The sequence below is a fragment of the Hirundo rustica genome, chromosome 10 (assembly GCF_015227805.2).
Source record: "Hirundo rustica isolate bHirRus1 chromosome 10, bHirRus1.pri.v3, whole genome shotgun sequence".
Taxonomy (NCBI): domain Eukaryota; kingdom Metazoa; phylum Chordata; class Aves; order Passeriformes; family Hirundinidae; genus Hirundo; species Hirundo rustica.
Window position 1 is genome coordinate 14297257 of NC_053459.1, and position 27192 is coordinate 14324448.

The 27192-nt window shown below is 44.5% G+C and overlaps 1 protein-coding gene across 1 annotated transcript in view; it reads left to right on the top strand.

The window, feature by feature from the left end:
• Positions 1–864: 864 nt before the first annotated feature.
• Positions 865–27192, top strand: part of FGF12 (fibroblast growth factor 12) — a 217179-nt gene continuing 190851 nt past the window's right edge. Inside the window, exon 1 of the mRNA XM_040074661.2 lies at positions 865–1005. Within this exon, the coding sequence (XP_039930595.1) occupies positions 993–1005 (13 nt within the window). The 5' untranslated portion in view covers positions 865–992. The remainder of the gene's footprint in view (positions 1006–27192) is intronic.

The following is a 27192-nucleotide window of genomic DNA, read 5'->3' on the forward strand; positions in this document are numbered from 1 at the left end:
TCCAGCGTGGAGAGACTTTGTAATAGAGGTGAACTATCTGTTCTCCAAAAAAATGTGACTTGATCCCGGTATGAATGTTTTACCAACTTCTTATTAGCAGGGGACTACTTATTTTATTAAAGAGTTAGAAGATGAGTGAAATCCAGTGGCTGGATGCAAAGGCGGAAAAGCATAAACTAGCCATGAGGTGGATGTTTTATGAATCAGCATAATTAATCTTGAAACAACATATCCAGGGAAGGCCTGAACCTGAGAGTGGGCATCTCCTGAGAGGTCCCCTCCGAGTCTGCAGGTGCGCGGGCTCAGCCTGGCGTGCAGCATCCCAGGGAGGCTGGGGGCCAGCGGAGCGCTCTCCCTGACCCGCCCGGCCTGGGAGCCGTGCTCTGGAGCTTTGCGGGGCACCTGCGGGACCGGCCGCGCTCCTGCAGCCGCGGGGCCGTGCGGGGCACGGCTGCGGGCTCCCGGCTCTGCCCGGGGGGCTCCCGCCGGCGCCGTCCGTCCGTCCGGCCGCGCCGAACACCCGAGCGCTGCCGGGCGCGGGACGGGACGCGCCGGAGCCGCCGCGGCTGCCCGGGTGCCGCGCTGGGTGCGCGGCGCGGACCCCGCAGCCGGGCCCGGCGGTGCCGCGGTGCGGGGGCGGGGCGCGGGCGGGGCGCGCATGCGGGCGGTGCCAGGCAGCGCGGCGGGCCGCGGAGCCACTCGCCCCCGCAGCACCGCTCGGCCAGGGACAGCTCCCGCCGGCGCCCAGGTAACGCGCGCTCCCCCCCGGCCGCGCCCCGCTCCGCTCTCCGCGCCGCGGGGTTGCGGGGGGCCCGGCGGCTCACGCCGTCCCCCCCCCCTCCCCCGCCGCTTGCTTGCTTGCAGCTCCGGGGCTGTGACAGCGCCGTCCCCACCGCGGAGCGAGGCAGCGGCCGCCGGCTCTGCCCGCCGGGCTCTCGGCTGAGGAGGGTGCGCGTCTTCCCGCAACTTCCCGGCGCTCGCAAGGCTCCGCGATGGAAGGGAAAGGTGGGTCGGGCGCGGGGGGGCGGCGGCGAAAGGACCGCAGTGGCCGGGCTGGTGCGGGGCCGGGCGGCCGAGGCTGCCGCTGTGCTGGGGACATTGCAGCACCGGCGGGGAGCGGGCGGCAGCCGCGTCCGTGCCGATCCCGCGGGGTGCTCGGCCCGCTGCGTAGGGAGCGAGGGGCAGGGTGGCTGGTTTTTTAATTTATTTTTCTTTAGGGCTGGACAGATGTTAGTTGGTGATTTGTTTTCTTAATGCTAAGGATTTGCATAATAAATATGAGGTCTGTCCCGTGTTTTTTAGCCAGTCAGCAATGGGGAGTTTTTTAACAGATGAAAAGCATTGTATGATTAGAATGGGTTTTTAAAAAAAATATTTTTTTTTTTCCCTGAAACGAGATCAAGGCTATAGAGCTCTGCCCTCGTTACATTGCATATTTAATACATCAGAACATCGTGATATGTTGGAAGAAATGCAATGAGTATTCTGCTATTGAACTGTCCACCCTAGAAGGAGGAGATAATTAAATCTTGCCTGGTTAGCTTGTGTGCTTGCACACAGAGATATCTCATCCACGTCTATCCCTTCAGGTTGAGCATATGCATTTTGTTTCCATACATAGCTGTGTGGTCCTGCACAGTTATTTACCTATCTGCCTCTACAGTTGCATTGGAAATCACGCATTCAACTGGTACGTGAACTCAAAACCTGTACGTGTTAATTGCCAGTGAAATACTGATGGTAAGTCAGTCCACGCAGAGGAAAGGCAAGTTGCCATTCCCACCCAACACAGCTGCCAGCTCTCCTGTATAACACAAATCTCTGAGCAGTTTAATTGATAGCGATCAAGGCAGTGGGGCAATATGGACTGTACTAATTCAAGGAAAATTATGGTAGACTTGTATAACACAATACTACATACCTTCCAGGGAGACGAGCAAGCTATATTTAAACTCCAGGTTTATTTTTATAACTATCTTGTCAATCAGGCCTATAGTTCTCCTGTGTGGGAATATCTGATTATATGCTGATTAAGGAGGGAAGCTATTTCAATCATAAGGAGGCAGTATGTCCTATAAAGTACAGTTTCCTGTGGGCAGTGATCAATAGACATACCAGGGCTTGGGGTCAGGTAAGACGAAAGCGTATCTGCGAAGACTTTGCTTAAATTAAAAAGCTCACGGCAGTCATGTTAGCCTTAAAGATATTTTTTTACTATCCACGCTATTTTCACAGTTAACCTGAGATGGGCCACCTTTGCCTTTTGAATGTCCTGTTGGTACTTGCCTTGATGCGAAACAAATGGACTGTGACTTTAGTATAACACACTGCGTGCCTTGTGCACTGCACAGGCAGGCAGAAGGCTCTCCGTGGAACTTCAGATGGAGCTCTTGTAGCTGGAGTTGTGCAGGGAGCAGGAAGGAAACATCTGCAATAAAACAAGGGTCCAGGTAGCTGGTGGCAAAAGCACCTCCAGAAGGAAGGTTGCTCAACTCCTATCCTGTGCAAACAGTGACTGCTGCAGCCTGAATTGGCAGAGAGTGTCTGATGAGGCAGATTTTGGGGCTGCTGGTACTTGTGTTTATTAGTTACAAGAGGGGCTCCACAGCAGTCCATGTTTCCAGGTACTTGGCTTTGGTGGAAGGGATAGTGGGAATGAGGCAAGTGCAAGAGTCACTGCTTGTTTTTATGCCAAAAAATTCTGAGTAGTTTGCCGTTACTAGAAATTTTCGGTCATGGAATAGAGGAAGGGAACAAATACTCTCTGGGTTTCCCCTATGTATACACGAAAAGAAGGGCTGTTGAGAGCAAGCCCAGCAGAAATCAAGGTACCAAAATGGGACAGGTCCAAAGCAGGGATGACCTTAAAGAAAAAAACACAAGGAACTTTGGCATCTCAATGAAGAAATGAGAAGGCAGAGGGAGTTTTCTCACGGCAGGGATCCGGTTGTGTTGGCACTGAAGTAATTTTTGTAACTTGGATAGTGTTGGTGTGGTATGAGAAGGCCTGTGGTGCACGGGTCTCATGGAGCAGTTTTGTGTAGGTGTACAGTGAGGCACAATGCAGGATATCTCCTCGGAGGAAAGGTATGAGCCAGACTAAACTCTTCACATCTTCAGCCTTTGAGACAAATCCTGGATGGATTTGTAACTGCATTGCCTGGCTAGGCACTGGTTTACATTTTGTTTTCATTACTAACCAGGCCTCTGCATTGCGAGTCCTCTGTTAAGAGATTGTTTCTTGCAGATGATGTTTCTCCAAAGTCATCTTTTGCTTTTTAAGTGCTTCCTCCTGCAGCTTTTCTCCCAACCCACCCAAGTCTTCCTCAGTGCAAATCTCAGAACATCTCCAACTCACTGTTGTGCAGATACTGGGGAAGAGTGTGTGCTATATTAAGCAACATAAAGTCTGTTTAAGAGAACCTGCCGTCTGGTCCCTGAATTCAGCTATCCCTGATGAATGCCGTGGACATTTCTGCATAGGATTTGCCATCAGTAGAACTTGGTCGTCTGAATATGGCTGGAGCTGCTGCTTAGCAAAGCCTGCAGTCTGCTGTAAAAAATGGGCTAAAGAACCATCTCTGGCACTGCTCAGAGCAGCCATAACTGATTTCACTGGTTGGACTTATTCATGAGAATGAGGGGAGAAAGATATATCCAAGCTTTTGTGCAGTGGGATGTGGGACCAAGGGCTTTACTGTTAGGACTGTAGCAGGAAGAGTACAAGCCAAGATGGTTCTGTTGAGGGTTGAGGAGGTGGTGCAGACTGTGCCATCTTCCAGAAGACAAAGCTGGCTAGAGCCAAACACCTCTATCTTCTCACCATGCCTAAAAGATAAATAACGCTTCATGTATCTGCAATGTTACCAACACATCTTGGGGATCTAAAAGTAGCATTTGGCCTCATCTAACTTACAGCTTCTCTGACTTACTGTTCTGCACATTCACAGTCTCCAAAGCTTTTGCAGAAGTAAGGAGCTTCAAAGTTGTAGCTGTTCCCAAAGCTCGTTAGGCAATGGGGAGATGGAGGGCAGTGTGGATGAGAGCTCTGTTTTGAATCTGCTACCTGATCCCTGTTCCCTGAATCTCGCCACTACAGCAGTTCCTGTAGGCTGCAGCAGTAAGCGATACCACACCAGGCATCCCGGGAGCTGGGCTTTGCCAAAGCTAACAATAGTTAATGTGGAGGTTAAAGAATACTTGGTCATTTGCCAGATTCTTCAGTCACAGTTAGAAAGATGCTTAGCAGAGGAAGGAACGTCATGCAGTGATGTTCAGACTTAGAGGCTGGAAAAGAAATCAGCCGAACAAGAGTCAAGCTGCACAGTGTGGGATGGATCCCTGGGTTTCTGGATGGAGCAGAGAGGGACTGCAGGCTAGCCTTGCTGCAGGGAGAACTCCCTTCCTCTGAAGGTGTGATATTCTTTTCTGTAATCCTGAAAACACCGAAATCACTTCCTCCCTCACTGCTAGAAAATGCATATTGCTACTTCTGTCTTGCCTGAGGTGGGGATTGAGGTTGTGATGTGTCAATGTTTTATGGAGGGGTGGGGGCAGGCTAAACCTTCCTCAGGGGCCCTGGCAATTTTTGGTGCTCTCTGCTATGGCTGGCAGTCAGTATTGGGCACTGGTGGCTCTGGAGGGGTTTCATTGCTGGGGTGCAGGGCAGGCTGCTTTCAGCGTAGGGTGCTTGCTGTTAGCTAGGAAATACAGCGGGACTCGTTCTTGTCAGCTGGTCTATGGGGACAGCAAAGCTAAGGCATGATAGCTGAGATGTGGGAGATGCTCTTGTCAGTCTCCTGAGCCATGGTCCTGCCCTGTTGGAGAGACATTCTCCATGCAGTAGGTGTTCCCACAGGACCCTCATCCTCAGAAGGCTCTGTGGGAGAAGCCAGGGAACCTGGCCATACAACTCTCTTCTGCTCAGGGTCCCAAAACAGCAGGGCTTTCAGGAGAGGTCTGCAGGGGACATCTCTGCAGTGTGACTGTCCTAGGCAAATGCTGCCACAGTAGTGCTAACTGAGTTATGTTCTTTTCCCAGTCACAAAGCTGGGAGCAGGATTTTTGCTTTGTAAAAAAGCCACAGTGCTGCTGTTCATAGACACAGGACGCTCAGGCCTTTAAGTGGAAGGCCTTAAGCAGTAAGATCCCATTTACTCAAGGCACAGACTCCCCTTCCTGGGACTGGAAAACAGGTCTGAGCTCTTTGCGTGGTGTTGTCTTGTGGCTATGAGAATGGGCAGAGTGGTTTGATCCATCTCATCCTACCAGGGGTGCTCTGAAGCCTTTTTGGCCAGCCTCAGCACTGTGGGCCTGCTTCCTCTGTGCAGCTGCCTGCATGCTATGCCTGTAAAGGACAGAATCTTCACCTTGAAGAACTTGTGATCAAAACCCAACAAGAGCCAGTGAATGTTAGGATTGAAGACAGAATTTGTGGACAAGGTGAGAGAGGGTGGCAAGTGAGAACATGCAGTTCTGGAGGTTACTGTGCACTGTTCCCACCTTTGTGACTTTCTTCAACAATCAAAGGAAAGATCTCAAAGATCCAAGACGTAGTTCATGTCCTGAAGCTGTCTGAGATGTCCATGTCAAACTGTACCCCATAATACACCTTCCTGACATATCCTTGTTTGTTAGAGGTGAGTCTGCAGCACATACTGTCACACGTGTTGTTGGAATAGTGCAGATTGCTTTGGGAAAGTTGGGATCACACAAGCCATCTTCAGTGCTTGTTTGTAATGCAAACAAAATAGTGGCATGGTTACTTTTGTTACAAGACTCTTTTATTTTTTTGGGGGGAATACTGGCATCTCTGTCAAGATAGTTGGAGGCTTCTTTGAGCAGTGCATTTTCCACAGAGGAGGCAGCTCCATGTTCTCAGCCTTTCACAGTGATGCGCCGTGTGAGATCCAGGGCATGTCACCAAGGCCAGCAGTTCTCAAACTGGCTGCTTGAAGTTTGACACAGGGAGGCATATTTTGGGAGGTAAATTGGGGCTGGGTAAAGTTGGGAGGCCTGATCTTTTTTTGCCATCTCCTCCATGCCCCAGGCTGTGCATTTCAATGTAGGTACCAGCTTTCTGTATAGCAGGGGAACACTTTGATTGCCTGACCTTAACACCTTATCCCCGAGGCTGGAGTGGGGTGCTGTGAAAGATTGCTTTGGTGCTGTGCTTCAGACTCAGTGTCCATTAAAAGAAGAGGGGAGTGTCAGGCACTGAGTTAGCACTGCAGTCTTGCTTGTCCTTAATGCATTTCAGAAAGGGAGAGAAATGTCTGTTCCTATTGCTTTAGAAATCAGATTGAACTCAAAGCAAATACAACTGTCCTGGGAGGGCTCTAAGATGAGAGCTTGGGTTGCTGTGTGGTTCTTGCAGAATGAGCCAACCTTGGCTATTTGCTGCCACCTAGAAGAGCAGGTAGCAGTCCAATACATTTATTAACCATCATTTGGTAGCTGCTGAAATACTGTGGGTGGGCATCTGCAGCTTTGAATGAGAAGGGCGAGCCAAGCCTATCTGATGCTGAGGGAAGTAGGTATGGTACCCCAGGAAGTATCTGTGCTCTAACAAGTCTCTAACATGCTCAAGTAGATTATTAAGGGGAAAAGTAAGCAGCCATGCTCATCATCCTCCATACCAACAAACCCACCACGTTACTAAACAAAGGTGGGAAGAGGACTCTAAAAATAGTCTTATATCTTATAAAAATTGCTGCAGGACGTGTCATCAGGCTCTTATGAAAATACCCAAATCCTTCAACCCATTTCCACAAGTTGCATGGGAGCTGTGGATATTGCATTTAGACTGAATGAAATGCGAGAGTAATTAAAAGTGATTTTTTAAAATATATTCAGTTGTTCTGACATACCATTAATATACAGAGTGGCTGGAGGCATAATCTGTGGATACTTTGAGTAATGACCTGCATACAGCTGCTCCTTCCCTAGGTCACACGGGGTCCAGAAATTTTTTAAAAAGTGATTTTTTTTTTGTAAGCTTTTTTTTTAAGGCTTAGCTCACCACAAGATTTTTTTTTATTTCCTCTTATCTTTCTCTCTCTATCTACTTAGCTATTCAAATCTTGTCTGAATTGCACTCATTTCTAATGTGCCATAAAACTTGATATGCAAGAGCTAGTTATTTAGGGAGAATTGCAGAAACTATTTTAGTCTGTGTGTTTTGACCTATAAATGAGGTAACATTATTAATTTTTACATGCAAATCATGGTGTTTATTAGCATGGTAAAAGGCAATTTGACAATGAAAAATATTCCTGATGGGTATAGTAATTAATGCTTTCACTCAAAGTATAAAGATTTTAATAATGCTGTTATGCTTAAAATGATTGAAGAAAAAGTTGACTTCTTTCCTGTCAGTGATACAAGGATGTTTCCTTTTAATATAACTCGTAAATCCCTGCTTTTTCAAAGTGTTCTTTGTAGTCAATAAGACTACAAATCATCAGGCTAATTCATTGAGTTTCTTCTCCCAGGTCTCGGGTTTGGATGAACCTTATGATTTGATACTTATGCGGGATGCACATTGAAAGCTACGGCTTTTTCTTCAGATTGAGTTAAACCATTTATGGTGTCGTTATGTTTCAGTAGAGATCTTGTGGCTGGGAGATGATGGCTGCTCCGTAGAGCCGCTGGAGCAATCTTGCGGCGTGCCGTGCGCCGCGTGGCCGAGGGAGGCTGTGTGTGCATCAGGATGTGCACTTGGAGAAGTAAGGCGTTTCTGCTTGCTATTTTTAATAGCATGTGCAAAGCAAGAAATCAGGGAAGCATGGAACAGAATTTCTAATTTGGAGAACTGTTTTTTTTTTTTTTCTTGAGCTGTGCTTCTTCCTTCTGTGTTTCATCTCCTCATTGGAGACTAGCTTAAAGCTAGCTTTATCTGCCATCAGCCTTCAGTAGGTAAGGTTAATTTGCTCAATGTAGCTTCTTGGATTTTCTTCATAAATCCTCCAGAAGTGCTGAATGTCTTATTGTATAATGAGGGAAAGTTGCCTTCCTTCTCAGTCACTGAGAATGTGTTATTAATTCATAAACGCTTTCCTAGCATTTAATGCTATTTCCAAGAGAGGCTGATAAGCAAGAAGACCTCTTCAGGAAGACTAAGGCCCATCTGGTCACTGAGAGCTGTATGCAGCTCTTACTCCAGTACGAAGTGCTCACATTGTTTATTTTTCTCTTCAAGTCCATGCAGACAAGTTTACTGGTAGGTCGTGTGTGTAAGTGTTGTGATAGTCACTATGCAAGCAAATGTGGAACTAGACACCCTGAGGGATCTTCCAGTTGATGTTGGTCTCTGACATGACCCTACTAAAGACAGTTGATGTTGGTCTCTGACATGACCCTACTAAAGACAGTTGATGTTGGTCTCTGACATGACCCTACTAAAGAGCTTGAACTCCCTGGTTCCAGATTCTGGACCTCACCTCTTTCTCCTCTCATTGGCACACTGGTCTCTACTTCCTTCTGATTTCTAAGTGTTAGTCATTACTTGGGGCATTGAAGAGCAAGATCCAGACGTTGTGGTGGTTGCTTGGCTGTGATTTATTTGGGGTGGAGTGGAATACAGGTGTCAGTGCAGTTTGAAAAATCAAATATGTATGAAATTGAGCAGAGTGGAATAAAGTTCTTCTTTGAAGGACAGGCTTCAGAGCTTCATCCTTTATTGATGTATAGCCCTGAATATGTATTTTGGGGGAGCACTTCAGTGAGTATAAAACTTAAGAATATTTTGCAGCAGCAGCTTTAAAAAGAAACAAACACCAAAATATTCCACATATCCAGAATTATTGTTTCATCGTAGATATTATTTTGAGATTCAGTTTAGTTTTCTGAATTTTTCAAGAAGACATACAGTATGAATTCATTCTCTGCTAGAGAATCTTTGCACACACTGTGCTTGCTATGATGCAGAAATGTCCATTTCTCTGCCCCTTTAGAACAGCCCTGAATTCAGTCTTATTAATGTTAGTAGCTCTACCATACTGTAAGTGACAGGGGAACAACAGTAATGCCAACAAAATGAGGAAAAATGTAGAATCCAGCACCTTCTAGTAAATGGAGGGGGAAAAAAAGTTAATTATACATGAAGAGAGACTTGGATTTCCTAATCTGATATTAACAAGCCATTGTAGCATAACTAGGCTGAGAGTAGAATAAGCTTCCTCAGCAAGACCTGGTTTTTATGGTATCTCCAGCTTATATGATCTCTTTGAAGGCTGAATCTGAGCTTCTGAGATTTTCTAGCCTTGAATTCATATTCCCTTTTAGTATTGACCAGTGCTTCTGGTATTCTGAGACTATCCGTTAACTGGTGCCATATGTTATCAAATAATTGCACTGACAAAGTCATCTGTTAATTTTAAACTTTTTATTCCTATCAGTGCGCCCCAGTGGAGAAATATCATACTGCAAATTATAACCATTTTGTTGCAATATGAGAAGTGCTGGGGGAATCGGCAGAGAAGTTTAAAAATTACTGTCTTGACTCTCCTCTTCCAGTCAAGATTTTAAATGAAGTGTGTGGAGCTGTTCTTGATTTGCACTTGTGTAGGTAAATGCCTCATTAGGTCAGTAGGCAGAGGCCAGGTCTCTAATGCCTTACTGAACTGAAAACAAAGGAAATAATACTGATTATATGGTGTAAGACCTATTTAACTGTCTTTAGATCTCAATTATTAACTATTGAAGAAGTAGTAAAGGTTTAAAGAAGTAATTTTGTATTGGTTCAAGGGGATGCTAAAATAAAAAAATGTTTGTGGCTTATTTCCTTTTTACTTTCTTTCTGCAATTTACTTCATTGGTACAAATTATATAGACTTGAGGCATTTGTCTTAGCAGTTACTATTAAATTGCAATATGGTTATCTTCAAAAGTCAGATTATCTACCCCATCTTAAAGTTGACTATGAATTGCACTTCCAACAAGTGGCTCTGTGCTGAGGCATGTCTCTGCCATTGCTACTAAACATAATGCCAGATTATCTAGATTTACCTGTCAGTGTTATTTGCATGATTCATCTCTCAGTAACATGCATTCCAGGCTCTCAGACCTGAATGGTGCTTTTATGCTTTTAGTGCATTCCCCTCTCAAGAAGTATCAACATCCAGGAACAACAAGACTTACTTTTTTTTGTTGTTTTGTTTTGTGTCGTTTGTTTGTTTCCTTTAAAAAGGGAAAATAAAGGCACTAGGGATGAATTTCCCACCTCCTTTGATTAGAAGATTCCCAGAAATAGTGAGAACAAGCCTGACACACTAAAGGCATACAGCCGTGGGCAGTATACAGAGACAAAGAGCAGAGTGTGTTTAAAATCTTAATTATTTATAGTAAGAAAATACTGGTTTTGGTTAAACTGTCCCTTCTGTGGCACCGCCCTAAGATTGACGACAGCAGATCTGAGTGCGGAATTGAGCCTCATGCTCTGCTGTATGTGAAACTGAGAACAGGGCATTGAGGTTGATGCTGAGCTCTGCATGCAAGGGTTTAGTGCAAGCAGTGCTCTGTGCTGTGCAAGTCAGCCCAACAGTGGGTGGATGGATGGCCTGTTACAGACATACTGCTGTATAAATAAAAACACAGGCAGGCCTTTTTTTATTTAAAGGTTTTCAGGAGCAGTGAATCTGGAATAGTCTCAATGAATCTCAGCGCTGTTAAAGCTGCCATCACCACCACTGAAATGCACTTCTGCTCATGAGAAGCATGAGTTTATGCTCAGGAATCTCAAAGGAAGGGCTGGTGCACAGCTGCCTTGTTGCTCTTGTATTCCTGAATACAGCTTTATTACCCAGAAGCTGCATGGTGATTTGGTAATCCAAACTAATCAGAGCGTGTCCTGACTGCAGCTCCAGCTGATCTTGAAAGTAGCAGTGGTGGGCAAATGGCTTGGAGAAAATTAGGACCATGTAGGTGGATATCTCCCACTTCAGTAATTTCACATCAGTTCTCTAAGCTGGGCTTTGCTTGGAGCCTGCCCATGGCACCCAGCAGATGTGCTGGATGCTTGGGTCTCCATCCTGTCTCCTCACATGTGTGAGGGCTTTGTCTTCTGAGATTTCCCTGCCTAGGGACAGTCCCTGTCCCTAGTGTCTGGGATGTCAGCCTTAGGGGGAGTCAGTGTTCTAGCAAAGCATAAGGCAGGACTTTTTGGGCTGTTGTCTATCTGTCAGGAACACTGAAGTTAAGCATCTACCTCTCTTCTCCCTTCTGTTTAAAATGGAGCTGCCTAAAAACCAGATCTATTTTGCAGAAAATCCAATTTTCTGAAATTTCTGTGCTGAACTAGATTGGACTCAATATTTTCCTTACCATCCAAGCCAGTTGTGGGCTTCCTGGACTCTGCTCTTTCTGATGGATCTTGTCTTAGATTCACAAGAGCTTGTCAATGCCTGTGGTAGTATAAACAGCACAACTGACAGTAAACTCTTGTTTGTAAACTAAACAAATTTACTGTGTGCTGTTTTTGGAAGGAGGTATCACAATAGCCAACTCTTACAGATTTCAGAGGGATTGGGGATTTCATGGGATGCTTTTAGGGCCTTTCCAGGTGGAGGAACATATGGACCATAAAGCTTTATCACTGTTTTTAGCTTTTGTTCTATTTCCCTAATCAACTTTACACATCTTCTATCTGTTGAAGTATAGAGCTTAAGTTGTTGGGATAAAATGGTTGTTTCTAGGTTTCCATTTCAATTTCCTGTGTAAAAGAGACACAGTACTGTTTGCCAGAAAGGAGAGATACATCATCAGAAAAGCCTGTGTATTCTTCTCTTCAAAAATACTGAATTTCAGTTCTAAATAATGTATTAGTTTTAAGTTGTTTTGAAATTATTTCCTTTGGTGGAAAAATACTATTAATTACTGTTATGTTATTGTTAATAATTGTATTAACAAACAGTAGTGAGTTATTGAAAGCTTTAAAACTTAATTTTTCCCTAGGATTTCCCAGGGCAGTTCAACAGAACTGATCACTAAATTGCAAGTGTTACAATTGACTATATCACATATTTCTGTGCAGAAGATGCCAGCTGCCAAAGTTCTGCCTATTCTTTGCCAATGGTTATTGGCTCAAATGTCATGCAAGGCCATGTAAAACTGTTTAGTTCCATGAAGATGTGACCTCATCTGGACAGATTATCTTGTAGCTTTACCAAAAAAGCACCTTTCAAACCGCATTGTGCTCTCTTGGTTTATGAACTATGTGGCTTTCACCCCAAGTCCCAGAATAGCCCCAGATGGCACTGATGGCTATGAATTCCATATATTAATAGTGGTGCTGCTTGGTCCCAGAAATAGTGACCAAGGTGGCTATCAGCCAGTGACTGCTGAATGTCCTGAGTGTAAGGAATTGAAAAGCTCATGTACCTCCTTGAGGGGAAAATACAATCAGCTTGTCTCTAATTATGACCCCAGATAATGATGGAGCAATCCAGAAATATCACAGCACGGGCAGTGAACTCAGTGAACTTCCTTGATATAAGACAAACCTGGATGGGCCTGATATTGGATCCTTCTTTTTTGCTGAAAGACATATTGGACTGTCAGTTCTGTTCCTGGAGGGGCTAATTACAGCTACATGAGGCAATAAATCAGCTCCTGCTCCTCTGGAAAAGAAACCCCTTGGCTCGCTGCTCAACCCATGCTGGCAAAAAAGTGTGGGGATGGAGAGCCAGAGTTTCACAGACCTGTGCCAAGTTCAATACACCACTTTTTGAATCCCCTGGGTTTAGCCCCTGATGTCTGTACTCCATAAAGAAAGAAGGCTACCGAAGTCTCTGGTTTGTGGACTTACTGTGCATGGTGACTCTGACTTTGGCTCTGGACTTAAGTGTGAGGCTATCTGGATAGTATGTGTTGATGTGTGCTCTGGGACTGAGGTCTCCATTAGCTTATATAGGAGTAGTATCAGGAACCCAGTGTGGCTTTAGTGTCAGATCAGTGCTGATCTGAGACTTTGCCTGGGTAGCATTTACAATTTAGGAGTGGTTGGATGCAGCTCTTAATGCTCCGTTGTTGGTCAGAGAGCTCAAGGAGCTTTGGAAAAATCATCTTTATGGCCATAAGGAGGAGGACAGTACAGACCAGCAGGACTCCTGGGTTAAATCCTACCTCTGAATTTTAAATGTTGAAACTGCTTTTAAATCTTCTGTGCTGCTCAGTGGAATGAAGATTGGTGGGTAATGCAGCCCTAACACCAGGGCATTGATGTTTTGTTTTCTCCTGCTAATCCAAAAAGGCATTGTGCCATTATACTGCTAAAGCAGAGGTTTACCCCCAACCTTGTGGGGGTTGTTAGCTTCCTTCTGTACCTTTTTCTGAAGTTCATAGCGTACAACTGTTCTCTGAAACATCTCAGATGAGTTTAAACTGGAGACATGCATCCCATGCCAGCTGCCATCATGACTAGCAAGTTGAGGTTTACTAGTTATTTTTTTGGATGATGAATCCCAATAGCTTTTCACCACTTCAGCAACAAACAGAGCAGCTGTGTTTAGTAACAGTGGGTAAGATCAGAGTGTTGGGCTTGGAGGCATTGCATTAGTGCTGCAGCAGCCTAAATGGTGGTTAGTTGAAGATTGTAGAAGGATCGAAGTGCATCTGACCTGTTTTGGACAAGGACACAAGGAAACCTCTGTTCTGGTTCTTGTTTCTCCTTCCAGGTGATCAATATTGTAACATCTTGTATTCTGTGGCGTTTTTTCTTAGCTGATTTTAAGGCCTGTTTGTTTAGGTAGTCACCTGATGTGGGTCTCATAGTAAAGATGGTGATGCAGAGGCACTAGGAAAACATGGGGTCTGAGAAGTGTTCCTGTAAGTTTGCTGTGTTCTCTAGGCTGATCTGGACTCTCACCAAAGGACCCCTTTACAGAAACACAGATGAAGGGACAGAAGTAGCAGTCTACATAGTTGTCCCATTTCTGTTACAATTGCTAATCACCTGGCATTTCGTAACATCTTTTTCTCCTCCTGTGCTGTCAGCTCCAATACCTGCTGTACAATCTTGCAATCATTGGGATGGCAGAAGATTGCAATCCCATAATTGCTTTCTAGCTGGTTTGCTGCGAGCCTGGCGGATGAAAATTCCCTTGAATAGTAAATGAAATTACGAGTGCGTGTGATCAAACGCCTGTGTGCGTCACTGCCCTCTTCACGTTTTGTCCTGCACAGGCAATGCTTCCATTAACCAGGACCGAAGGACTTGTTCATTTGTTTGCACTATTTTGCAGGGTACATTAGACTTCTGTGTAAAAGATATTGCTAATATTTTTCCTACTAGAAAGAGCCAATTGATAGGTCTGTCCTGGTGGGACTGAAATCCTTCAGGATAAGAGAGATTTCTCGTACATAGAATATTTAATACCTTTAAATATCAGAAGATTTTTATAGAGCCATGAAAATGTTATGGATTGTGTATATGATCACTCTTCATAAAACACATGTAGATTTTAAAATTAAGTTATTATAGTGACTGTATTTTAAGTTTAAAATTGTGTAGTTAGTTTGACTTATTAATCTGTGAACATTCCATGCACAGTAAATCTAATTTTTCATGCAGAAAAAGATCTTCAAAGACAAATATTTTAGTAAGAGAAAAGGTAACATAGAGAAATTATGTGGAAGAACATTATTCTGTGGGTAATTGTTTCCTTTCTTTTTCTTATGGTTCCTTGCTGGAGGTAAATACCCAGAGCTCTGTGTGGATGGGTGTGCTTCTAACAGATGGCTATTTTTAATCACCTTTCTATGAAGGAAAGTAGAGTTGTGCTGCTTTAATTTTGAGGTGTCTCAGGTACTAGTTGGCTGTTTCTGTGTGTGGTGGATGTATTTGGGACAGTTCAGAGAGGTCAGTGAGTCCATCTCGCCAAACCCTGACAGGGGCACACCACTAATAGTTACACAGAAGTGAACATTTGCCATTGAGAGGCCCAAATCAATAAGCACCTGTATCAGTGGGTGCTTTTCCTCTATTTTTCTTGTCATGTTCCCTTTGACTTTTGCAGTCACTCCCACCTGTGCCAGCAATAGAACTGGCTCATCCCAAGTCAAAAATCATCTCAGGCTCTTATCCACCTTATGCTTCTGGTGCTTAAGTGAAGGTACTGCAATGTGCCATACCTGAATACTGTCTGTTTGAATAATGTTGCTATTTCACCTATACAGGGTAGAACTCAAAATCTTTTTCTGAAAATGTTCCATTTTGTTCTGTTGTAAGGCCTGGTCTGGAACAAGCAATGGCAGCTCCTTATGGTGGTAGTGCAGCTCACCTTGCATACCCGCCAGCTGTCCTGGGAGTTAAGTAGAAATATTGGCAAAGGTGTAGAGCCTTTCAGCTCTGGTATAGACTGGAATAACTTTTGAAATACCTACTTCCTAAAACGTTCAAATGTTTCAGTACTAGCTGTTGTCCAGACTAAGAAAAGAAGGATTGGGGAATTTGTGGGACTTGAAGTCACTTCATCAGTATTGAACTGCTTTGTTTTGATTCTTCTGTTTAAACCAAGAGCCAACACCTCAAGGATGTTCAGGTGACACCTGTTCACGTGATGTTTCATGTTTTGTCAGATAAACCCAAAAAGCTTCATTCTTATCGATTTCAATATTTTTCCTCATGTCACATGGCTTCTGGAGCTGCGTCTGGCAGCTGGACTCCATTCTTTCCTCCCCTCAAATGAGTCTGCCTGGTGAAATGCCAGCCTTTGTGACATGCAACACTAAATTGTTGCATAGCTTTTTGCATTTGTGTGCTACAAAAAGGAAGGCAAGGTCTTTATCAGTGTTACAAAGGAAAACGAGGCACAGAGTAGAGCCACTTACTCAAGGTCACCCTTGGAAGTGCTAGGAAAACACAGTTAGGAGTAAAACACCTTTTCCATGATACTCTGAGCTAGAACATCAGAAAATTCATATCTCTAATGAACGACAGGGAGACTCCTTATTGCAGTGTGAGAGATGTAGCTCTCCAGGGATGTTCCCTTAATAAGAGAATGGGGGTGTGAACCACAAGTTTGAAGCAGTGTGTTAGTAGGGAAAGGCAGCTGAACTTATTAAAAATATTCTTCAACTATTTTTGGGTTAGTTGAACATGGCAGAACATTTTTATTTGGCCCTGTATGATACTTAACGCACCCTGATGAGACTGTCCCTTCGTTGGAAAATGCAGAGTTGTTCTTGCATAATTGGAGGGGTGGGGGTAGAAATCCAAAAGACAACTCTCAGTAGTGGTAATTACGAAAGTTAAGGAGCTTGTTGAGGAAGCATCTGTGTTCCTGGTTCATATGCAGATGACCTCTCTGAGTGAGGATATTATTGCCCTCCTTTGGCATAAAGAAATGGACCAGCAGTAAGTCAGCACCATAATTACGCTTGCTTCTAGCACCTATGATTCCTGCATTTAGGGGTTTTAAGGAAATGTGATGTTTTCTGCTATTGATCCATATGTAAATATCTCAGTGGGTATATAGAGATTAAAGGATGCAGTTTTGAGTCTTAAATGAAGATTTGTGTGGAGTTAAGAGAAAGCTGGATCTCTAGGGTGTTTCACTTTCTTCCTCCACCTGCCAGCATCCTGAGCATTCCTGTAGGAGTACTGTGGTCCTTATAAACTGGAGTTCAGTACGTGCAAAGGTTTTGAATTCCTCCAAGCATCAGGCTCCTTGAAGGAGTAACACCAGCTCAGAAGAGGGCTGCTCTGAGGACAGAGCAATGCCTTTGCTCAGGGTGGCAAGCAGGGAGGTTGTGCTTTCAGAGGCATTGCCCATCCTTCAAAGACAGCCTTTGAACTGCAACTTCAAAAACAAGTTACCTGCTGGAAAATCAGGGAGTACAGGGAGATGGTTGCATAACGCAAATTTAAAGGTGTGTTTTTGCCAGAGATGGGTGTGAACTGCTCAGAGATTGAGAGGTGAATACACATTCATTAAGATGTGCCTTTCGGTAATTTGGACCTTGGATCTTAAGAAATTAGTAGAAATAGAAGCATGCAGAAGTATCTATGTGTAGGTAATACTCCTGCCTGTTATGGAAAAGGAGATATCAAATCATAGTATTTATTTCTGTAGCCTACACATAAGGATACTTTGTGAAAAGATAATACAGCTTTGCTGGGCCCCCAGTTTTATGAAGTGTAATTTATTAGAAAGCCTACACTTAATTTAGAAAATAGCAGATGTATCTGAACAGATTTAGTTTTTGCTTTTACTCTAAATTGAAACTCTTCACTCTCAGTGGTTCGGTGTCTCATGGTTGATTGCTTTGTATGGAAGATATATATTTCTCAAAGATTTGTGCACATCAGCTGCTGTCTAATCTCTGCTCAGATAGTACTGAAAAGCAACAAACAGATACTAAGACACTTCTCAAAACATGAAGAAAAAGGCTCAAGATAAGAACTCTTTTATAGCCTGTGCTTTCTTCATAAAACAATATATAAGATATGGTAATCATAAGATATGATTTCTTAGATTTGTGTGTAACTATGCTGCTGGCTAGTTATCTTCAGGGATTTTACCTGGATGACAGGCTGCTTCTTGTACAAGCCAAAACCCCCCCTAGTTTTGTTACATGCCACCTAGAAACCAATCAGAAGCTCAGGGTAGACATGAGAATGTTATTGCAGCACGCTCCTGCATGAACTGTAGGTTGCCAGAACCGCGGAGTATTAGTTTAAACCCTGGATACTTTCTTCATGATGGTGTCTTAAAAGCAAAGGGTTGTGCTCCAGTTTGAGGGTGGGTGGTGGTCCTTGCTCTGTGGGGCAGCTGAAAAGCCAGTTATAATTATTCTGGGCTACAAGCTGAGCTACCCGAGTCAGTGCAGAGCTCCTGGGAGCTCCTGCTGCTGCAAAACCCATCATACAGCTGGTGCCATCTCACTTTTTCCCCTGGGCTTTTCCTAGCCCAGGGTCTCATGGAGCAGGGGTGTGCTCTGAGCTGCCCTGGAGGTGTATTGCACTGTGGCAGCTCCCCATTGCTTGTGGGAGTACCTGCACCCCTGCAGCAAAGGTTGGGGTGTGCAGGTGTGGGGTGGGGTGCTGGCCTGGCTCTGGAGCTGTCTTGCTCTTGGCTGTGTGAGAGCTGTAGGACCATGCTGGGAGGGTTTGCTTCCTCCCAGATCTGCAGTCCTGGTGGGACAAACCCTGGCTGCTGCACAGAGCTGTGAGGGAAAAGCTATCAAAAGTGTCAGCTCTGTGATATGTGCCGTGGGACAGCAGAGTCCTGCTTCCACTGCTGCCTTGCCCCGTGCCAGCACTACTTCTGGAAAGCTGTTTAACCATGTAGACACTGACTTAATATCTGGCCCTGTGTGAATGGCAGAAAAGTGTGCCAGCACTCCAAGTCTGGGCACCAGCCTTACAGATTAGTTTGCCTTTGCATTTTGTTCTTGTTTTTGCATAGGAAACACTGTGTGTAGCTATTTATAGATTTGCCAGGCCTTTTCTGAAGTTCAACAAACAAGACATTAATGGATGTTTCTGCCATCGAGAACTTCCTTCTGCTGTTGGATATTTGGGTTTATTGATTTATTTTGAAATATACTTATTAGCATATTACAGAAGGATTATATTGAAAAGCATCTGATAGATCCAGAGTTTGTTTTCTTTCAGTCTCTGCACAGTTATTTGAGAAAACAGGTGTGACAACCCAAACCTTCACTCATTTGTAGGCTGTCCTGCTTGCCAGTGGGGATGCCCAGTGGGATGTGGACACAGATATTTGCTATCCTTATCTGTCTAGTACAGGACAGCTCCTTCCCAATTCTATCTTTATCACAGGGATGGATAGCCAGAGCCTTTGGGACGGACGCTTGACTTTGCAAGTCACAGACCAAAGCCAAGCTGAGTTGAGGGCTGTAATCAGCAGGAGAAGGGACATTTCCTTTTGCTGAGACTCTGCAGCCCCCCAGAGCAGCAGAGCTTTGGCTGTGTGTGGCTTTCCTTCCTATCACTGCCTAAGAGGGGAAAAGGAACCACAGCAGATGCACCTGAGTGTCCCAAGGCATTCCCAGCAAGCTGCTGTTAAAATGCACTTGGTTTGAATGCAGAGAAGAGGGGTCAAGTTTGGTTTCAAGGAGTGCGAATAACTGCAATTTTATTGCAGGGTTTTGGGGTGAGAAGGTCAAGCAGATGAAACTTAATGGCACACAAGTCATTGCAGTTAATGGCAGACTGGACAATTTAAAAACCCCCATGCATTGGATGCTGTGGAGCTTGAGCAGCTCACCAGCTAGTCTCTGGTGCCTTTGGCCAGCAGAGTTCTGCTGGAGAGAGAACAGCATCACATCCCTGCCCTGAGTTTAAATTGCCCATAAGATTTTACATCTTAGATCTTCCTTGGGTGCCTCAGAGGAGCTAATGAATAATGAACAGCCTTGAGGAGAGTGGCGCTAATTGTTTAGGAATAATCCTTGCTAAGGCAAATATATTTGAAGTAGAGTCTCAAATATCTGCTTCAGCAAGCAATTTGCCTAAGACACCCTGATGGGCAGGTGCTGAACTCCAGAAATTCTTTTGTGTGGTTATGATGAGACTGCTTAGGTCGGCTGTAATATGCAGTATGGTGTGGTCAACAAAATTACAAAATCATTGTTTGTCCTACAGAATATGGATCTGTGAAAGCATATTTTCCAGCTAGGCACTTTGGAGAAGTTTTAATGTGGATCTAAACGCTGCCTTGGCATTGTATGTGTGTTTGTGTTTTTGCACCCCACAGAGACTCATTTGTTGAACAAATTAGTGTCCCACAGGTGACTCTTTAGAAAGTGAAGTCATCCTTGAGTGGTCAATACCAGCCAAATCTGTCCTGAAATAGAAAAAAAAAAAATGCCCTTCTTCTTGGATGCTTCTGAGTTTCTTCTCCTCACGCCTTTGGTGTTCTTCTGGAAAGTCCTAGAGACTAGGATACAGGATTATTGATGGTGACAAATTGTTTCTCGTCAGAAGAAGGGAGAATAATTTTTTAATTGATTTGTTAATTCTAGATCAGAGTCAGACACTGTGGAAAAGTAATTGGCTTATGTTGATCTGATTCCATATTGGATAAGTGTCTCTGTTTTAGCATTTAGTAGCCCTGGTGCCCTGTGCTATGCAACAGCTTGGGGGAATTAAACAAGTTTGAAGTGTGTGGGCAGTGCCCATTGCTGGTGGAGCACATGGTTCCTGCCCTGGCAGAAGGTCATGAGCTTCAGTCTTGGGTGGCTGCTCAGACAGGCTTTGGCAGCACGGGATTCACAGGTTTCCAAGGTGTTGGTGCAGTTTGATTATCAGGCATAGGTGTTGCTAATCCTGGGCTGCTCTGATGGCAGGACAGGCAGAAGCTGTAGGGAGAAATATCAGGGGGATGGGAAAAGGTGATCAACTGATTCCCTGGTCTGAACTCCCAAAATAACCCTGAAATCTATTTTATTCTGCTCTGAAAGAATAATTTCCTTGCTTGGGAATTAACATAGCTGTGATGCTATTCTAGCACCATAAATGGGATTGAGAATGTGATGTTCCCTGCCCTGGAGAGTCACTGCCTCAGAAATTTGCTGGGGCTCTGCAGTTGTCACTTCAACGTTGTATCAGCATCCTCAGCCTCATCAGCATTTCAGTTTGAAGCAGCATGGGCTTTTGATGGTAAACCATTTTACTTTTGGGACAGCATGAAGGAAAAGTGTGTTAAGCTTTGCTCAGAGAGGGGGAGGGAGAGGTCTGTGGCTTTCTGTGTGTATTTTTGCAGCACACAGAGCCAAAACCTTCTAATTTAATGGGACAGATTTGCAAATTCACACCTGCAGAGTTCGCCTTCACAGGGTTTTCATGTGCAAGCTTTTTATTCGTGCCCCGGAGAGCAGCCTGCACCTGCTCCATCTCGCCTGCGAGACCAGCAGCTCAGATCTATTGACAGTTTACTCTCTCTGGTAATAAATAAGTGCCTCATGCTGCAGTGTGGACCCTCTTTAGAGGGTAGTAAGGCTCTCCCAGGTGAGCAAGGGCCAGACACACAGCCCTGCCCATCTGTACTGCAGATACTGTCACAGCACAAGTGCAGTGGAACATGTTTGTCACTGTTGCTGTCTAAGCCTGCAGGTCTCCAGACTGTCAGGAAAGATGTTGGGTTGGTTTTTTTTGCTGGTGCCCACATGTAAAACATCAAGGAGCTGTTCTCCACAGCTGCCCAGAAGTCTGGCCTTGTTTCTGCTGCTTCCTGACAGTGGTTCGTGCATTGCATTTTTCCCTGAGATGAGTAGCTCAGGCTCCCATAACCATGGAAACCTGGTTTGTCTTCCCTAATAGCTTCAGCTGAACTCAACATCTGTCTGCCTGGAGAAGGAATGCTGCAAGCTACAGGTTAGTTGTGCACACCTCTGGGGATGCTAAAACCCTTGAGCACCTCCAGCAGTATCCTGGTGCACCAGGATGAAGCATCAGTGCTGAGATAATGCTTGAGAGGCTTGTAAAAGATATGCCAGGCAGGAGGGGAAAGCAGGGAGTGAAAGAAGGCTCTTCTGAGGCAGGAAGGTGTTGTGAAGCTGCCTAAGAAGGTACTGCATTGTATTTGTCTTGCTGTGTGTGTTGGCTTGACATGCTGGGCATGTGGAGCATTCTTTTGTGACTCTTAAGCTTTTAAAGAAAGCAATTTTCCATTTTAAGTTAGAAACCCTTTAAACAGCTTGCTTGTAGCAGAGAAGGAAATCTGGGTATAAGCTCACGAGCATATAATAAGCTTTGAGATGGGGTAAGTGCCTCTCTGTGGTAACAGCAGGATTCCATACAGCTTTCCACTTAGTTATTGGAAGAATGGTTGTTGATAAATGCCTCGTAGCTCTAGCTTGGTCCTGGTAGTGTTTCTGGGCTAGTTAACGTGGGGAAAAGTGGGAGGAGTGTTTTAAAAAAAATCTTAAAAACTAATTCAAGAGGGTTCATTCTGCTGCATTTCTGTATAGATACACATGCATTTCCTATAGGCTGCAATTTAAAGGTCCCTCTTTGAAGCACAGTTGCAGCCCTGAACTTCAGGCTTCCAGGAGAAGCCCTGAAGGTTGCCAGCCTCTCAGAGAAGTCAGAAGTGGGAGATGCCAGAGCAGTGCTTCTTTCCTGATGTGCCAATCCCATGTCTTTGTTAAATTAGGAGCAGACCTGGTGCAAGCTTATGGAAGCATGTGGAGAAGTTCTGCCCACACCAGAGAGGTGCTTGGTGCAGGGACCTGTGCCAGGATGCTCTGTAAGCTGGAGCCAGAAGCAGAAATGGAAGTAACATTGTCCACTGGCAAGTCGCAACCTCAGTGTTTCCATGTGTGAAAGGGAGATCATAATATTTCACTGTGGATGCCTTAAGGCTTAGTTAGTGTTTATGAAATGTTTTGAACTTTGGGATGGGGCCTGCTGTAGAGAGCACTTATAATGCTGACACATCAGGCACATAAAAACACTGGTATCTTCCTAGTGCATAGAACAAAGAGATGCTGAATTTACTCTCAAGTAAAAATCAGACACTTCTAACCCAAACATTTAATATTAATCTGACAGTCATCATCTGCAGGTGTTGTGAGAATGAAAAAGAAAATATCAGGTAATACCTAGTAAAATTCTGAGTTGAGATTAGTACCTGAACAATAAAAGCTGCTTGTGAAACTCTTCAGTCTTTATAATTCTTAATATATGTTCTTAATATTGCTGTTGATGTTCTACATCTAAGCACAGAGCCATCACGCTTTCTTTGTGGACATGACAAGCATAAATCTCTGCTTTCTCCATAGCAGCCTGGGAGGAGGGTTTCCATGCCAGTTGCTGCAGTGTTGGAAGGCTGGGCCAGATCAGGGAGCCAGTTCTCCAAAGTCGCCCTCTCGGTGGGGACTCTGGCCAGCACAGCCGTGCAAGATGCATTCTCGCAATAACAATATGCTTCCCAGAAACAGTTCTTAGTTTGCTGGCTCCTCGAGTGTTTGGTGAGCAGGGAATCAAATTCTGGTCTCTTGTCTGCTAAATTCAAGTTAAGGTCTTGAAAATTATCTTGCCTTTGTGCAACCACATATTCAGCATCTGCTGCAGGTTATGTTATCGGCAGTTTAAATGGAGTATTTTTTTCCCTGCTGCTTTTTCTTGGTAATAGATGCTTTCCTACTCCTTATTTACACAGAGTGAAATGGTCTGGATACCTGGATAGGCTGCCCATCTGTGCAGAGTACTAGTCTCTATGTCTAACCTGGACCTGAGAAACCTTTTCCTCAAGTAAATTTAATCAACATTGCTTCTTCTAATTAAGCTTCAATTAAAATGCATTTATGACCAAGAAAACTTCTTTAAGAGACAGCTGGGAGCACTTTTTTTCCCTAGGAGCTCCTGGGAACCAGCAGTTCCAGATGTTGTCTGTGTCAAATGTCAGAATTGCACCAGAAGTGCGCTGAGCTACTTCAGTACTGCTGAATGGTACCCTGATATGGTCCAGGTCTGTGGTTTTGTCCTCTTGTATTAGGCATTTCTCTGGTAGTACCAAACAGCAGCTCTATTTGGCCAGTGACTATGGACAAGAACACGCACACTCTGCATTTTTGTTTGTGTCTACATACAAGTAGAAAAAATACCCACACTTTTTAACTACAATAGCAGCTGTTTATCACACTGTCTATGCTGCTGATAGGAAGTAGTGATGGCAAACGTTACCTGAACTTTGATAGCAAATTAGCTTTAGAGCAACATTGCAAAAAATTGGTTTTTGGCTTTTTTCAAAGTCGCCTCTAGCATTTATAAATTTCCCCAAGTAAATTCAAAGCTTAATCTCCCTATCATCTCTTCAGAACTAAGAGTGCAACTCCAACAACATTCAGTTGATCTAACACAGTCATTGTGGGGCTGTGAGAAATAACCTGACCTGGAAGCATTAACAAAGACAGACTTTCTGAGTTGTGCTAGAAAATAACTATTCTATCTATGCCTGAGATCTGGACAATGACTTTGAGTTGGGTCTCAGCAATGAAGATGGGAAAATGAATGGAAGTATTCATGATGAACAAGTTGGCATCAGGAACTGGGTTGGTTATTCTTGTGCACTCGTTGATTTGAAGTTGCCAGGGGTGACTTTGGTTTGCTGGGGGTAGTGATAGCTGCTGATTCTGTCTGCTGAATTACATTTTCCTGGTGACCTGTTTCTTGCCAACCCAAGTCTATTTTTGGATCAAATGGTGAATGAATGACTACTGTTTGGACTGTTTGTGGAGCTGAGCACCCAAAATGAATGTTGATGCAGAAGTGACAAATCATCCTGTGGCTGCTGAGAAGAATAACTGATGATGACTGCAGCTGTGGTGCAGCTCCACTTACTGTTAACATTTCTGCATCAGTAAGATGGCTCTACAAAGAGGTTACAGCCAAGGGTCAAGTTCAGCGGGTTGGCAGCTGGGCAGGGAAGGAGAAAAAGCTGCTGGAAGGGTTTCAAGACATGCTGGTAATAGTCTTGCCTGTCCACTTTTTTGCTCTGACACCTTCATCAAGTTTTGTCCCTTCACCATGCTTTTGATGTGCAGTCAGGGGTTTTTTATTTACCCCTTAAACTGCAAATGCTTGACAAGTGCTGTCCCTTCTGTGTGGCTGTGCCTGATACCTGGTGCTTTCAGCCCGGGTTCCAGTCATTCCCTCTGAGCATTCCTGCTGCAAAGGATCAAGTAGCAGTTACAGTCCATAAAGGCGCTGAATGTGACCATCTAGGGAAATTTTCCCCCCTTCAGGGAATATGTCTTTAGAGAGTTCAAAAATGGTTTAGACATTTCTGCGATGTCTAATATAAGCTCCTAAAGCTGAGGGAAATCTGGAGGTGGTGGTTTGATCTTATCAATGCATGAAATAAGGGAGCATAGAAAACAATGGGAAAAACTTCAACACCTTTAACTTCCAGAACTGCTGCAAGCTCAGACCCCTTCATCCCTGTAGCCTGAGGCCAGGCAGAGGTGGCTGTGGCTCATTCAAAGCAGCTCGAAGCAGAAAGGGTTTGTAAAGTTCTGCACGTGGCTCTGCTCCTCCTTGCAGAGGTGCTGATAGAGCTGCAGCACACATTGCACTGTGGCAGCCTCACAGCCTGGACTCGCTGGTCGAGTATTTCTGTCTGTCTTGAATTAGTGCCTCCTAACTCTCCCTAAGAACTTATGGTGTGGTTACAGACGCTAAAGCAGGCGTGTCACATCTGAACATCGAGCATGTAGATGGAGCCACAGGCAGAGGGAGGTAAACTTGCAGCTGTCCACATTATAGAGAGTGAGGACTGCAGAGAGCTGAGCAGACACTGACTTTACTTGGGGAGAAGGTAGAGCTGATCTTAGGTTAATGAGATCAAAACACAGCTTTGCTTCAGTATGTCCAACCCAGACATGCAGTGCTATGCCTTGTAGTGCAGGTTAAACCCAATTACAGCAGCAGCTGCTCTTGGACTCTCAGGCTAAGCAGTGAATATGGCTTGGCTTCCAGTGTGTCATAGCATGCCCTGTTAGAGCAGCATTTGTGCAGGAACTTACTGTGTCAACATTCTGTGTTAAGGGAGCATCCTTGGTTTACCAGGAGACCTTTACTGGATTCAGGATCTAGGTTTTCAAATGGTGATTTAGTTTTGATTCCAAAAGGTGCAGGGACAGACAGCTTAGCTGTACAAGACATGGAGAAAAGGCAATGAGCTTCTCTTGTTGTTGGCTATCTGTTCCCCCATACTCTGGAGCTCAGCTGGACCTGAGGCTGTGCCTTTCCCAGGAGTGAGATGCCACTGATGGGCTGCTTGCCACTGGCAGGGGCGTGCGGCTCCTGGCTCTGGCAGCATGGCAAGGTTGCATGTGCTGAGCAGATGTAAAAAACTGCTTGTCAGAGCAGAGGCAGTCAGGAAAGGAACCAAATGGATCTGAGCTGTAATGCCAAACTTTTGGCTGTTTGCAGGTTTGAATTTTGCATAGGTTCCAAATGTAGAGATCCTTTTTCTAAGGAACAAGTCTGATGCACCCTGTTTTTAAAAGTATTATAGATGTCCCCATGGGATTACTTCTGGCATTGTTGCCCTGGGTGTGAAATGTGCATGGACAAGGTGGCAAGGTATGGGCAGGAATTTTTTGGTGATTGGGCACTGTAGTGCCCCTTTGAAGAAATGAAGCTTACGATGCTTTGAAAGGTAACAGATTTGATAAATGATTACACACTCTTAAATGCAATTCAAAGTCATAGGAAGAGTCTCGAAGTCTCAATTTAAGGCATTCTCAATCACCAGTCACTTTTGGAAAGTAAATAATGTTTAATTTCCTTAGAAGTGCATACAGAGCTAGAACTATGTAACTGAATCTGGAAAAGAGTCTGATAAAAGTCTCTATCACTCCCTTCCCAAATTCAAAAAAGATAGAAGAACATCTCTAATTAAAAAATTAAAAGGTTCCCTGGCTGGCTGCCTGCCTGGGTGTTCTTTAAAATAATACATTATTTCCATCTTCTTTTCTGACAGATCTCTCACTGCATGTTCTGAGTACCTCCCTTGCTTTACTCTCCAAGATTCTTAGTATAGGAGAACCAAGCCCTCATTTTCTTGTTTGAAAAGGCTTCTACAGCAGCTGAAGTTAATAAAAGTGAAGTTGATGTAAACCTAAGCCCTTAGAGCTTCCACAGCTGGATAAGAGCTTTGACTCTGTGAATTTTGAAGTCTGTTTCAACCATGTGTTTTCAGCTTCTTGTAGTTACACTGCACAAGGCAAAACAGCCACTGCAAGCCCTGGACATCCGTGCTTAGTGTGGAGGGGTCTGCCCAGAGAAGCGCCCAGAGGTGACAAGCGTCCCTTGCAGGAAGGAGTTCTCTTTCATGTTCTTTCCAGCCCTGTGGGATGTGATGAGGTGTTGCTGACCTGCATGGAGCTTGGGGTCAGCAGCAGGTGGGGTGGGCTCCACACTGCAGCTCTGCTCATCAGACCCCCTTTTAATTGGAGTAATTTCTTCAAGTCAGGCTGGGACTAAGAGCTGGTCTTTACTCCAGTATAGAAGAGAGAGAATTGGCTCCAGCTGATCCAGCACAGCTTTCCTTGTCCATGAAGAGCTGAGGGTTGTGCTGTTTCAGATGACTAAAGGCTCACATGGACTGACTGCAGAAGCCACAGCTCATGTGAGCATCTAGTGACGATGCTCCAGTTTTGTTTCTAGTTATTTATGTCTACTCATGCTTTGGAAACTTCTTTGTGGGTCTCAGCTAC